The 13,340-nt window shown below is 39.6% G+C and overlaps 1 protein-coding gene across 3 annotated transcripts in view; it reads right to left on the bottom strand.

Moving 5' to 3' along the window:
• FOCAD (focadhesin) overlaps window positions 1-13,340 on the bottom strand; it is a 97,599-nt gene that overhangs the window by 18,934 nt on the left and 65,325 nt on the right. For all 3 annotated transcript variants that reach the window (XM_018080970.2, XM_018080971.2, XM_029962904.1), the window contains 7 exons: window positions 13,140-13,228; window positions 10,999-11,040; window positions 9,600-9,708; window positions 8,974-9,090; window positions 4,994-5,232; window positions 3,482-3,571; window positions 282-429 (listed from right to left, as the gene is read on the bottom strand). In XM_018080970.2, coding sequence (XP_017936459.2) covers window positions 282-429; window positions 3,482-3,571; window positions 4,994-5,232; window positions 8,974-9,090; window positions 9,600-9,708; window positions 10,999-11,040; window positions 13,140-13,228 — 834 coding nt within the window. The remainder of the gene's footprint in view (window positions 1-281; window positions 430-3,481; window positions 3,572-4,993; window positions 5,233-8,973; window positions 9,091-9,599; window positions 9,709-10,998; window positions 11,041-13,139; window positions 13,229-13,340) is intronic.

Genomic DNA, 13,340 nt, shown 5'->3' with positions numbered 1-13,340 from the left:
TATTCAGGACCCAACCCAAGGAATTAATGAAGCCCTTCAAAGGATTATGTCTGTTATCTTTTCAGGCAGATTCTTAATGTCTGTGTAGAATTACAGGTTATTTTATTATTACTATTATTGTTTTTTCAGCAGATATAAACCCACACATTGTGAAAGAAAAAACACAAATCAAGCATTTCAGTACTACAGACAGAAAAAGCTTCAGTAAAAAGACTATAGTTATTAAAGGGAGGCAACAAAGTAAAAGGAAGATTTAAAATTTGTGTTAAAAGAGTTCATACCTCCTGGACCCATCTGCTTTGGTCCTCACTGCTGTCCAGGTATTTGCAGAGTTTTCGCAATGAAGCGGAAACATGCACTCGCGATTCTGTTTGGCTACTGTGGCTCATGAACGAAAGAACAAGTCCTACTCCTAAAATACATCCAGTGCTTTAAGAGAAAACAAAAGAAAAACCAATTAAGTACATTTTGGCTGCTCTGAACTCTCTTTAAACCCCAACATAAGTTGCTAGGTAAGAAGACTTCTTGGCCTTGCTTGATAACTAGCCCTGTGTATAATTACTTACCATAGTTAATTTTACAAATGATTTTTATTTCACACATGCTTTTTGGGAGACACAGGATGAAAGAAGAGCATAAGAAGAAAATGTATATTTAAATAACAAATCCTACACATACAGCCCCATTATTCCTTCTGCCTCTGAAGAACCAATAACCCCAACAACAATTACATCAGCTAGTATGAAGGAAGTACGGATCCAAACTTTTAAGCGTGATTTATCCTGATCGTATAAAGTCTGATATCCCCGTTAAACATACTAATTGCAGATTCACTGGTTGTATTAGAATCTGGTGCTGTCAGACTCCTACAAGAGGTTGTTTCATATGCATATGCAACAGTGGATCAGCTTAATCAGGGCAGGCATAACTAGCACAACTAACTGATGCTGTGGATATTTAAAATTGCAACAAGAACACAGCTTCAAAGCATATAATTTAACAGGGCATCTGGCACAAACAGCTTCATAGTCTCTGCCCCTTTATCATATTTGACCAGAAATTCCATTCTGGAACAGAGAACTCTTATTAAATTCTGTACCTGTGACCCATAGCAAGTTCCAAGTAATCAGTTTTGTCAGAACACTCTCAAACAGTTCTGGCTGCCATCACGAGATATTAAAGCATACCAGACTCCTCTGACAGTGATCTCTCACTGGCACACATCCACAATAGCTCAAAGAAACAACTCTTATCTGAAGATAATTTTTTCCCCCTCACATATCTCCCTGACAATGCATGTAGTGGGCAGAGAGCAGTCAAATGAACGTGGCTAGGATCTTAGGCATTCTTCCAAGCTTCTCCTATCCAACTTAAAAATGGAAAGAGTTACTGCTTTTACTCAGCTAGGTGAAAAAGAAACTTCTGAGAATAACTTCAGTCATATTTATAAGCTAATGTTTTACAGTAACTGTGGATGAAGATGACTGAGCATGGCTAGAAGACCTGCAGTGGTATCTTTTTCCAGCAAAGAAAATCAAATAAACCTTTTTAAGTAACTTGTGTATCTGAATTAATGAACAGCCAACAAAAATAAGGATGTGGTTTATACACAAGAGTTCTATACCCAAGTTTACACTACTGCTTGTTGACAAAACTACACAGAAGATGGAATTTCTCATTAGAGCTACATAATTTTATATTACTGACTCTATTAATAGAGACTCAAAACATAAGTGGGGACTAAAGCAAGACTAAAACTTTGCTCCCCTTTTTAAAACTAACAATTTTTTTAAACTAACAATTACTTTCACTTGGCCACCTTGTTTGTGAACTACATAAAATGAGTATTTAAGTGCATTTTATTCACATGATACCTCAGATTTACCAACACATTCTGAGTGTTATACTGCCAGAGCACCAGGGTGCTGGGAGCCCTGCCTCCCACTGGGGGCAATCTGAGTCCGGCCAGCACCGACTCCCACACCCGCGCTGCCTGACAAACCTAAGCTCAAAACAGACAGCCTGTTTTTAGGGAAAAAGAGAATCACCAGTTTAGAAGGGGTGAAACACTGATGAGAAGGTCAGTGTAATGCTCATGTCTCACAGCTGGCCATGCCCGTGTAACACTGGATGAAAAGGCAGGAAAGGACCTTCCTTTGGAATAGCAGTTTACAAGTGTGGAAATGCAAAATTTGGACAAGTCCACAATGTTTACAGCTTTACACTACTTGTTTGCTTACAGAGAATGCTCATACTAGACACCAACTTACTCTTAACCTTTAAAAACCACAGGCATAAAAAACTACCCCACCCTTCAATCTTCCCTCTCCTGCTTGCCATTGTTTCATATTCTTCTGGCATCTCTCACCACCAGAGAAGTCTGGCTTGGCTTTTCGGTGAGGCCTTGATCTCCAGCTAACAGGCTGCACAAACTAGCAGCAATAGGTATAACGAAGGGGCATAGCTGGTACATCCCCTGTGCACTGTGTGCCTCACTCTGTGCCACTCAACAGACAACACAAATCCTATAGGTTCACAGCCCAATGGTGCACAGCTGTGCACTTCACAGCTTTTCAGAAAGTCCCCTGGAGAAAGGAGAGCAAAGGCAAATGGGAATTATTGCTGTTTCCTGTGAACAGGGAAGTAATGCTCAAAATCAAAGAAAACCTTATGCACCCACACTGAGGTGCTCAAGATACTGCAGTTCTTCCCTGATTTGAAAGGGAAATGACTACTGTGGAAGAAACACACGACCATGTTATGTTAGCTGTCTAATGACAACTGACAGATGTGTTTTATTGTTCCATTATTCCAGGTTTGTCAATCCTAGTAATCGTGCAACGCCTTTCAATAATTTCTTGCCCTGTTGGTGGACCACTGCTCTCCTTGGGACATCTGAGGCATAGCCTCAGTTAGTCTAATCAAATATATTTGTTTTATTCAGTATTCAACATGCCATCCACAGCTGTTAAATTAATGGCATGGCTCTCCCAGATAAATTTGCTGAATGAGGCAGCTGCTCCTGGAGTTCACACTGTATTGTACACATATATGTGTGGCTTGAGGGGCACCTCGCAGTTATCTCAAGCAATGACAGAAAAGAATTGAGGATATGTATCTGGGCTCTTACATGGTGGGAGGCCAAAAGGTAGTGGGCACAAGCTGAAACATCAGATGTTCACATGGAGATAAGGGCAGTCCAAAAGCAGAGCCAGGGTCCAGAGACATGTTCTCCAACCTTGGGGGTTTCACACTCTGCCTGTAAAGCTTTGGGCGATATAGCCCAAGTCCATGACTGAGTCAAGTGGACTTCCAAAGGTCCTTTCCAGACTGTATGAGTTGGTGATTCCATAGAAGTATTGAAAACAGGCTGTCTCCTTATCCTATCTTTATACTCTTCTGCGTAGAATTAAGGAATAAAAGCATGAGTTAAAAAGGTGGAGCTCAAAATAAGGTTTCATAAATAATAAAGGAAACTCACGTGTACTCCAGATTGGTGTCAAAGCAGCAGTCCTCCAGCATATCCAGGGACTTCATCAGAACCAAGTTCATCTGTTGACCAGGTATATCACTACAAAACCAAACCAAAAGAGAAACAACAACAAAAAAAATCCAATGAGAAGAAGACTCTGATAAAACATGATCTCAGCTAGACCTGTAACTATTTATAAGCTGAAAATTCATGACATTTTAAACTATTAGTTCTGTAAATCTCCCTCCATCTCATTGCCTAACCTATTGATAAGAAAATGAAGCATTTACATCTCACTCCAAAGATGTCATAGGGACTCCTTTCTTCTAAAATATGTACACAGTTTTATTAATGAACAGACATTCTTAATGGAAACTATGACCTGATATTATCTATAGCGACATCCCTACGAGTTTTGCTGTTGTTGCAAGTCAATGCTTTGAAGAATGTTTGAGATTAAGCTTTCAAAATATACAGGACAGTGGAAGAGTAAAAACAGTCCATAAGAAATGGTTAGATAAATGTATTCACCTCAACATCCCTCACCAAACAAACCCAACCCCTCAAAATAAAGATCTGCATACTCCAAAATACCATGCTGATCTATCTTTATTCTCTTTAAGAGCTTTTTAATGCTTGTGTGTAGCTCAGCTGTCACCACTGATTAATCATCCAGAGATAGTCCATTCCCAAACTATGTGGCCGAGTCAGTGGCAGCAAGGCATCTAGACACTAAAGCATGAAGAGTATAACTGAGCAATGCTGCACAGTATTTTAAAAGCAGATGCCTTGGAAACATGAGCTTCACCAAGTAAATTAACAACTGCCAGTCAAATCCGTTCGATACCTGTGCTTGTGCGCCAATTAAACATTTGTTATGGGTATATAGGAAGACAGGATCCCCAGAAATCAAGAAACTAGAGGAGTATAAAGCTGAACTCACTTTCTTAATTTCTTTGGAATCATCAGAAATTTTCAACTGAGGCCAACTCTTCTGAAAACGAGGCATTTTCTACCAAGTGCAAAACATCTCTTTGCTGCCTACATAGCTGTAGCAGCACATTTTGAAGACAGTCCATTACGCTACTTCTGTTGTAGCTCCACCCTCATATGTGTAATTCACACAATGTAAGTGGATACTATCCAGTGTCCAGAGCACTACTTAGAAAGAAACCAATGAGAACTATGAATTATTTTACAATTAAATCTTCTAGGGCAGCTAGTCCCATTTAAAAGCGTATGTGTGGCTCTTCTAAGTGATTGTTTTGAACATTTACCTTAGGATATTATGAAAATCAATCATTCATCCTGAAAGAATGACAAAATACACAGATAGTTCTGGCAAGGGGTGGGGCAAGGGGTGAGGACTGATAATAACAAGCATTTTTTAAGAAATATTGCAAAGCCCCTTAAGAATCATTTGCCTATGACTTATAAATACTTTAATTCCTCAGAACTTCAGGCCACATGCAGAAAAAAAGAAGTTATTTGCACAACTACATTACACACCGTAATCCTTACCTGACTTTTTCATCATACAAACGTGAGATAAACATCCCCAAACCAAGACCCATGTGGATTTGAACAGCTTGAGACTCATCAGCATTTGGTTTCCCAGGTAACCTGTCAGTCAACATATTCAGGATCTCCTCAACCTTCTCCTTGCATGATATGATAAAAACTGGCACCAGGAGAGACAAAGCTGTGGCTGCACAGGAACGAGCTATAATACTAGCAGTATTTTCACCTGAATAGGATTTCTAGAAAAAAACACAAAAAAGAATTTTCTTTCCCCTTCCCTCTTGAGGGAAGGAAATGAAATTCCAGGTAGTAACACTCAGCACCTCAGGAATTTAAAATAAATACCTATAGAGCAAAAAAGCAGCACAAATGTATTCAATCTTGCAATAAATAGTATTTCATGAAACTGCCTATTGTAACTTTTCCATTTGGTTTACCTTCTAAGCAGCATAAAACTAGGACAATTCAGAATATAATTTTTAAGTATAAATAAGATTGTTAAGTATGAAACGAATCAAATGATAAGACAGTATGCAACTAGAATTTAACAGCTAAATGCATTGGTCTACATTGGTTTTCATCCACCTTGTAAAAATATCCAGCAAAATGATCAGAAGAGCAAACAAAAACCAGCCATTATGTGTTATTTAAATATAACACACATAGAATTTAGCAAGTTGGAAAAAGTATTACCTTAAATGCATCACACCTAGAATGACAAAATATCACAAGACCTTGGAACTCCTCAGGAGCGATGCATCCTAATGCAAGAATTCATACAAAGGGGGCAAGAGACCTACATGCATGCAGGAAGCAGGGTCAAGCCACTTGGAATGAATATAGAGAGGTTGTCAGAATAACTAGAAATGAAAAAAGGAATGCCAAGGCCCATCTGGAAATAAATCTGGCTGAGGATGTCAAGGACAACAAGAAGGGCTTCTCCAAATCCATCAATAATAAGAGGAAAACTAGGGGTAATGTGGGCCTGTTGCTAAATGGAGCAGGGACACTGGTAACACAGGATGCAGATACAGCATAATTACTGAATGCCTTCTTTGCATCAGTCTTCACTGACAAGACCAGTCTTCAGGAATCTCTGATCCAGGAGACCAGGGTAAAGGAATGTTGGAAGGAAGACCAATTTCCCTTGGTCAAGGAGGATTGGGTTAGAAAACACCTAGGCAATCATGACATCCACAAGTGCATGGGCCATGATGGGATGCATCCATGAGTGCTGAGAGAGCTAATGGACACCAGAGTTGGGCTGCTCATGGTCTTCTTTGAAAGGTCATGATGATCAGGAGAGGTTCCTGAGGACTGGAAGAAAGCAAATGTCGCCCTGGTCTTCAAAAAAGGCAAGAAGGATGACCCAGGAAACTAACAGCCAGTCAGCCTCACCTCAATCCCTGGAATGGTGATGGAGAGCTTCATTCTGGAGGCCCTCCCTATTTACATGGATGGCAAGAAGGTAATCAGAAGCAGTCAGCATGGATTCACTAAAGGGAAATCATGCTTGACCAATGTGGTTGCCTTCTATGATTGGACAATTACCTGGATACATGAGGAAGAGCAGTGGATGTTGTCTACCTTGACTTTAGCAAGGCCTTCAACACTGTCTCTCACAACATCCTCATAGGCAAACTCAGGAAGTGTGGAATGGATGAGTGGACAGTGAGGTGGACTGGGAACTGGCTGAATGGTAGATCTCAGAGGACTGTAATCAGTGGCAGAGGGTGTAGATGGAGGCCTGTCACTAGTGGTGTCCCCCAACGGTCAATAACAGGCCCGGTATTGTTTAACTTCTCCATCAGTGACTTGGATGAAGGGGCAGATGCCTCCTCAGCAAGTTCAATGATGACACAAAGCTGGGGGGACTGGTCGATACCCCAGAGGGCTGTGCAGCCCTTCAGAAGGACCTCAACAAGTTGGAAGGATGGGCAGAGACCTGTTTGAAATTCAACAAAGGCAAATGCAGAGTCCTGAACAGAATAACCCAGGCACCAGTTCCAGCCTGGGGGCTGACCTGCTGGGGAGCAGCTCTGTGGAGAAGAACCTGAGGATCCTGGTGGACAACAAGCTGTTCATGAGCTAGCAGTGCTCTTGTGACCAAGAAGGCCAGTGCAGTCCTGGGATGCATCAGGAAAAGCATTGCCAGCAGGTCAAAGGAGGTGATCCTGCCCCTCTACTCAGCCCTGAGTGAGGCCACATCTGGAGTGTTGTGTCTAGTTCTTGGCTCCTCAGAATAAGAGAGACATGGAGCTCCTGAAGCAGATCCAGCAGAGGGTGACAAAGATGATTAAAGGACTGTTATGAGGAAAGGTTGAGGGAGCTGGGCCTGTTCAGACTTGAGAAGAGCTGACTGAGAGGGGACCTCATCAGTGTCTATCAGTATCTGAAGGGAGCGTTTCAGGAGGGTGAATCCAGGATCTTCTCAGTGGTACCAAGCAACAGGACAAGAGGCAACAAGCAGAAGCTGATGCACAGGAAGATCCACCTGAACATGACAAAGAACTTCCTTACTGTATGGATGACTTTGCACTAGCAAAGAGACTGGCCACAGAGGTTGTGGAGTCTCCTCACTGGAGATATTCAAGAACCATCTGGATGTAACCCCATGCCACATGTTCTAGGGTAACCCTGTTTGAGCAGGGAGGTTGGACCAGATGACCCACTGTGGTCCTTTCCAACCTTATCCATTCTGTGATTCTGTGATAACCAGTAGAGTTGCTTTCTAAAAGAAAGATCCCTTTTCTTTCCATTCTGAAAGGTAAAGTCCACACAACTGCCTCTACTTATAAAGTAATGGACTGATTGTAAGTGATAGCCTAATGCATATTTATCATCTTCCACATGCAATTCTGAAAAGAAAAATATCCCATCAGGATGCAAGGCGGTCCACAAGACAGTGATTTCTATTGTGTGTCTTATGTTTGTAAAATTCTAAGATTTATTTTTTTTAAAGGATGGATTTTAGAAATGAAACATAACATTTTTCCATCTCAAAATCCCATTTTTAAACAGCATAATTTTCAAAGGCATGAATCATAAAACAATTTTTTAAGAATTGCTCATGCTAACCAAGTGCTGAATCTTCTTATGCCCAAACAATCTAGCAGTCATTTATTTGGTGATTTCTGTCCCCTTTTAGTGATGACAAGAGGGTCACATGCCAGAGCTAACTCAGTTCCATCAGTAATTTCACCTTTTGATAATAAAATCTCACTACCGGACTGAACGTAGTTCATGAATGCAATTACTGAAGTTCTGGTTAAAAATCATCATGATACACTAGCAGGCTGTTACTTGGCCTTGCAGAACCCAAGTTCTCCTCTGCATCTATGACATGAAGAATTTCCAACTTGGTCATCTGACCACAGATAGTAAAGAGTTAGCAATACCTATTCTTTAAGGTCTATACTGAGCTTTCAGTCCATCTCTAGGTCCTACTTGAGAACTGCCTAACACTTAAATGGCACGAGAATTTCAGGCTGGTTATTACACTGCAAGCACATATGATACAACTTCTACTGGCCCTAAGGGGTTCAAAAGATATCGTAAAATAAGAATCACCTGCTAAGAATCACTATTAGATTTTCAGAAAGTATGCATTTCAGAATCCTGAGAAATGGTGTGAGAATCTCTCAGGAGTTTGACAGCGGAGTCTAAGGAGAGACTGTTCATGTTTGAAGGTTTTGCTTTGCATAAACAAGCCAAAATCCTAGGTTATATATAAGGGGTTTTTTTGGTTTTAAAATTTCCTTTATTCATTACATGTGGTTTTTACCATTTTGATAATAAAGACAAAAATTTAAGGCAACCACAAATAAAAGCATTGAAAGAAAAAGAACAAAAGCAAGAAAAATTTTGATTTTCCTGTATTATAACTACTACAGATCAAAGAGAAGCAGGAAACTTCATGATAAGAACTCCAGGTATGAAATACAGATATACTGCCTTGTCTCTAATACCACAGCATGTACCTGGTAGAACCATGGGAAGACTTGACCTTTAGGTTGGTAGCGGCTATTCACAATACTCAAGAGGGTCTCTGTGACCATAGAAATCCAGTGTTTCATGGGAATAAAATCCGGTTCAGTCTGCAAAAATCAAGCGCAAATATTCATCATTCTTCTTTTCTTAAATCAAGTTCTACATAAACAGAAGCTCAGCTGCTGATGTTCCAGTTGTACTTCTTTGTGAATGAGGCTATTTTGTCATTTCTATGTACTGTAAGTAGCATGATATATACTTATCAATGCTGACTCTCCAGACACTACTTTTGATTAAGTATCATTCAGTGAAACCAAAACTTATGAGAAAAGAGGTTGGTTCAGTTTTCAGTGTCCATAGAATGACCTCTATCTCATTTGTCAAAACCAACAAATAAATGAGTTAGTCATTATGCGTCTTGTGATAAGGCACATTCACACTCTGGTCTGCTTTTGTATAGATCACACAGCAGCTACCAGATGGCGTTCACTGAGCAGGGTGAAATTTGAACTTGAAAAGGTGAAGTACTTCACACCCACTTTCCAGCCCCCCAAACACCTGGTCTTATTACTTCATTATGTCCCACTAAGATAGGGACTCTCACAGATTGACTCACCTCAGGCACCCCTTCAGTGTCTGAGGAAAGGCTGCTTTCATATTTAGCTACAGCGACTGCAAGACTAGTTAAGGCAAAAATAGAGTTTCCTTTCACCACTGGACTGTCTCTGGAGAGAAAGAGGCAAATAGTTAAGAAATATAATAGAGATGCTAGTAGAAACACACATCTCAGAGCAGAAAAGTTATGCTGCAGGTGGTCCAGGAGGCAAGGTCTTTGAACCTAGAAACTTTATTGGGCTGTCTTCTAGCTCAGCAAAAATCTATTGCATTTAGTCTTCAGGAATTCAAGAAGAATGGGGGAGAGAAGTGTTTCAGTCTTTTTTTTTTTCTTGTCTGTCTTTTATATAAAGCCAAGCACACACAAAGTTGTAAAAAACCAGAAGCTTCCTTCCACTATAATGAGGACTGCTATCCTGCAGAGCAAGTAGCACTCACAGAAATGCACCAGTTGTTTTAGCTAGTACCATCTCTACAGAGGGCACACCAAAAATCTTTTCTAATGGAGAACGCTAGAGAGGCAGGTGTCACTTCACTGCAACAGCATCAGGAGATTTAGCAGAGCAGCGATCCTTGAAATACCAGCTTAAAGAAAAAAAAGTTTTGATTTATCTCCCTATGCTACAAAAACATTAATATCATAGTAAATGATAGGTTTCAAAGAGTACTATCTTCTACAACAGTGCAAACTTTTAAGGAGCTCAAGAAAGAAAATCTGCCATCAACAAGAGAGAATATAACTGTGTTCAGTTTCATAAAAAGATATAGGTTGATATCCCAGTCATTCCCAGCAAAACATACTGCAATATAATCCTGTCTAATTTGACAAAAGCAGCTGAACAATACAACTGTACTAGACCACTTACAGACCAGTACATCTTTTCATCAGCCTTCCGTTTCTAAAAACTTCAACTGCTGCTGTAAAAATACACCTATACTGCAATTTTGGGCATGTGTTCCAGATTCAAAAATCTCATTATCACAAAAAAATATTTTCTGGATTTCTAATTTTTAAAATAAGACACATGAGTCTTGGTGGAATGTTGTTGTTTGGAACACTGAAACTACTTCCTTTCAGGTAAGAGATACCTACAGATAATTTCAGCTAGGTACTTTAGTATTTTCAAGTCTGTCAGGATCTCTCACCTTAAATAATCTCCTAATTTATGTATGGAACCTTTGTTTGTTTTTATCATCAGCTCCTAAAAGGCTACATTTCACGATGTACCTCAAACAGAGAGAAACTTCTAAATCTACAAACTCATGAAAACTGGATGCTTTAAATTTCATGAAGTTAAAAATCATCATCTTAACAAGACCCATGCGGAAAAAAGCAGTGTTTTACTCTTTATTGAAAATATGGGGAAAAAAATAACCCACAATAATTTAGCAGCTCTTACTTGGAAGCACCTTTGATGACATCGGTCAACATATCTCTGACCCTGCAACAGAACAGAAAGAATTTACACCACATTCACTATACTATAGTATGAATATACCTTACATGTATCCATTCTAGGTTAACAATTCAGGCTATCTATCAGAACACTTAGCGCAAAAAAAAAAAAATTACAAGCATTTAATCAGTAAAAATACTTATGTACCATCCAACATTTCTTCATGCTCATGTGCACTCCCAGTGTTTATAAAGGGCTCTTATTTGACTTAGGACCACTTTTTGTAAAATGCTGGTTCATGCAATAGCCATAAATCTGCTTTTGGAGCACATCAAACACATAAGTTTCCAGATCACTGTGCTATGTCTTAGCACAATAAAATCTGAATGTTTTACAATGGTCAACCATTACAATTTATTCAACACTAACTATATTTTGGAAACCCCTATGGGCAGCTACGCTATTAGGTATACAGTAACCTGAACCTATTAAATGAAAGCCATAGGAGTAGTTACAGTTTCTTACACCTTACTGTAGTTGATTTATAATAGGTTACTTGTTTGCAGCTGTGCACTCATATCTAGACAGAAGCAGAGATGCAATAAATCTCCTATATTGGCAGGTGTGGGTGAGGAGAGAGATCCTCTATACTACAACATTCAATACTATCATGGCCACAAATGTCATACAGAAAAAGACAACTCTTCAATCACAGTTTCATAACGTGATTAGAAGACTTAGCCCTCTTAAAACAGGGCTGTACGTTATAAGACTAAGTTCCACTCAGGCTTTCAAAGAAACCTACCCAGGCTCTCCTTCCTAATCACACTGCTTCTGCACAGTGACAAACCTACCCACACTAGAAGTATTTACAACTCGATAAATACCAATGCAGAATTGCATTGGTATTTACTTACACAATAAAGCATTAACACTAAAGTTTATATCAAGTTGTCCACAACTAGGTTAAACCCAGTGGGCAACAGAACTGCTTAATGGCTACTGAAGTTAAGAGCTCTGAAGCTCTCTGAAGTGGGAACTGGAAAAGAAACAAAATCTAATACTCAGCTCCCAGTTCACTTACTGCTTTGATTTCTTTCCTGTTAAAGGGAATTCTCTTAATTTTTGACATAGCTTACTTTAATACTATTTAGGAAATACGGAGCCGAAATTATTTTAGGAGAACCTACAAAAGGGTATAAGAATCTACAAAAGCAGCATTGCTACAGGCATTCTTATACCCTATCAAGAAAGGGATCAGGCCACTAATACAAAAAGAATCTTTTCTACAATACCATATCATTCTGGATCTTATGATTAACGCCTCTAATCCAGAATTAGCTGCCATAAAATAGACACAAATTTTGTATTCCTGTTGAGTGGGACTTAGTAACACTTTTTTGACTGAAACAAAGAGCACTTCAGTTTTGTTTGTACATACTTTGTTCCCAGTACACTGATGAACGAGCACAGAAACAGATACTTATACTGTCCATGGATATGTAGTTCTTTCTCTCTGTGAAGCCTCCCACTTCCTACCTTCTCCAAGCCATGCACGTACATGGCTAAATCCCAACAAACTGAGACACTTTTGACCTGACTGAAACAGAAGTAGTCGAGGATACGGATTAGGATGTGCATCATTGTGCTTCCTTCTAAATAACGTCAAGTTCAATATGCCAATTTACCATATGAACTGTGTGTCAGTCCACCACAACATATATCATACTATGGCTTACACTTCTTGTATCAAGGCATCTTCAGTGAGACAGCTCATTAAAGTCTCAACAAGGAAATTTTTATCATAATATGTGCATAATCCTGCTTTAACATGCTACAAAACAAACAATTTTTTCCATTCTTTCCAGTTGCTCACTGGAAATAAACTTATAAAGTTTTCAGGCTCTGTAGAGGGGAAAGTACCTGTGAATCTGTGCATATGAGAATACTTACAGTTACCCAGTAGTCTTTCTGTCCACTCCCCTCCCCCACCAGGGTCACCGTACCTGGTAGTTGCTTGTTGATTTTTATTAGTGCTCATACAGTCTTCAAAATGTGCAAAATTAAAGACTTTGAAATCCTGCCCTCCTCTGTCCTCTCACTTGCCATTACAAGAGATCAGGACCAGACAGGCACTTCCTTACCACAGCCAGGCTGTAAATTGTTTGTACTGCACCTCTTCAGGATCCTCTTTTCCATGTTTTAACTGCATCTCCAGCTCTGCCTGCCTCCCCTGTAGAAATGCAGAATAAGCCAAAAGTGGATCTTACATGGCCAATCACCATAAGATTTCTTCAGAGAACACTCAGGTAACACATGTAGCTCTTAACCTGAGGGCTACTTCA

Source organism: Manacus vitellinus, unplaced genomic scaffold (genome assembly GCF_001715985.3).
Source record: "Manacus vitellinus isolate BGI_N305 unplaced genomic scaffold, ASM171598v3 scaffold_50_pilon, whole genome shotgun sequence".
Classification (NCBI taxonomy): Eukaryota; Metazoa; Chordata; class Aves; order Passeriformes; family Pipridae; genus Manacus; species Manacus vitellinus.
Note: the sequence above shows the minus strand (reverse complement) of the source record. Positions and strands in the feature narration are given on the sequence as shown.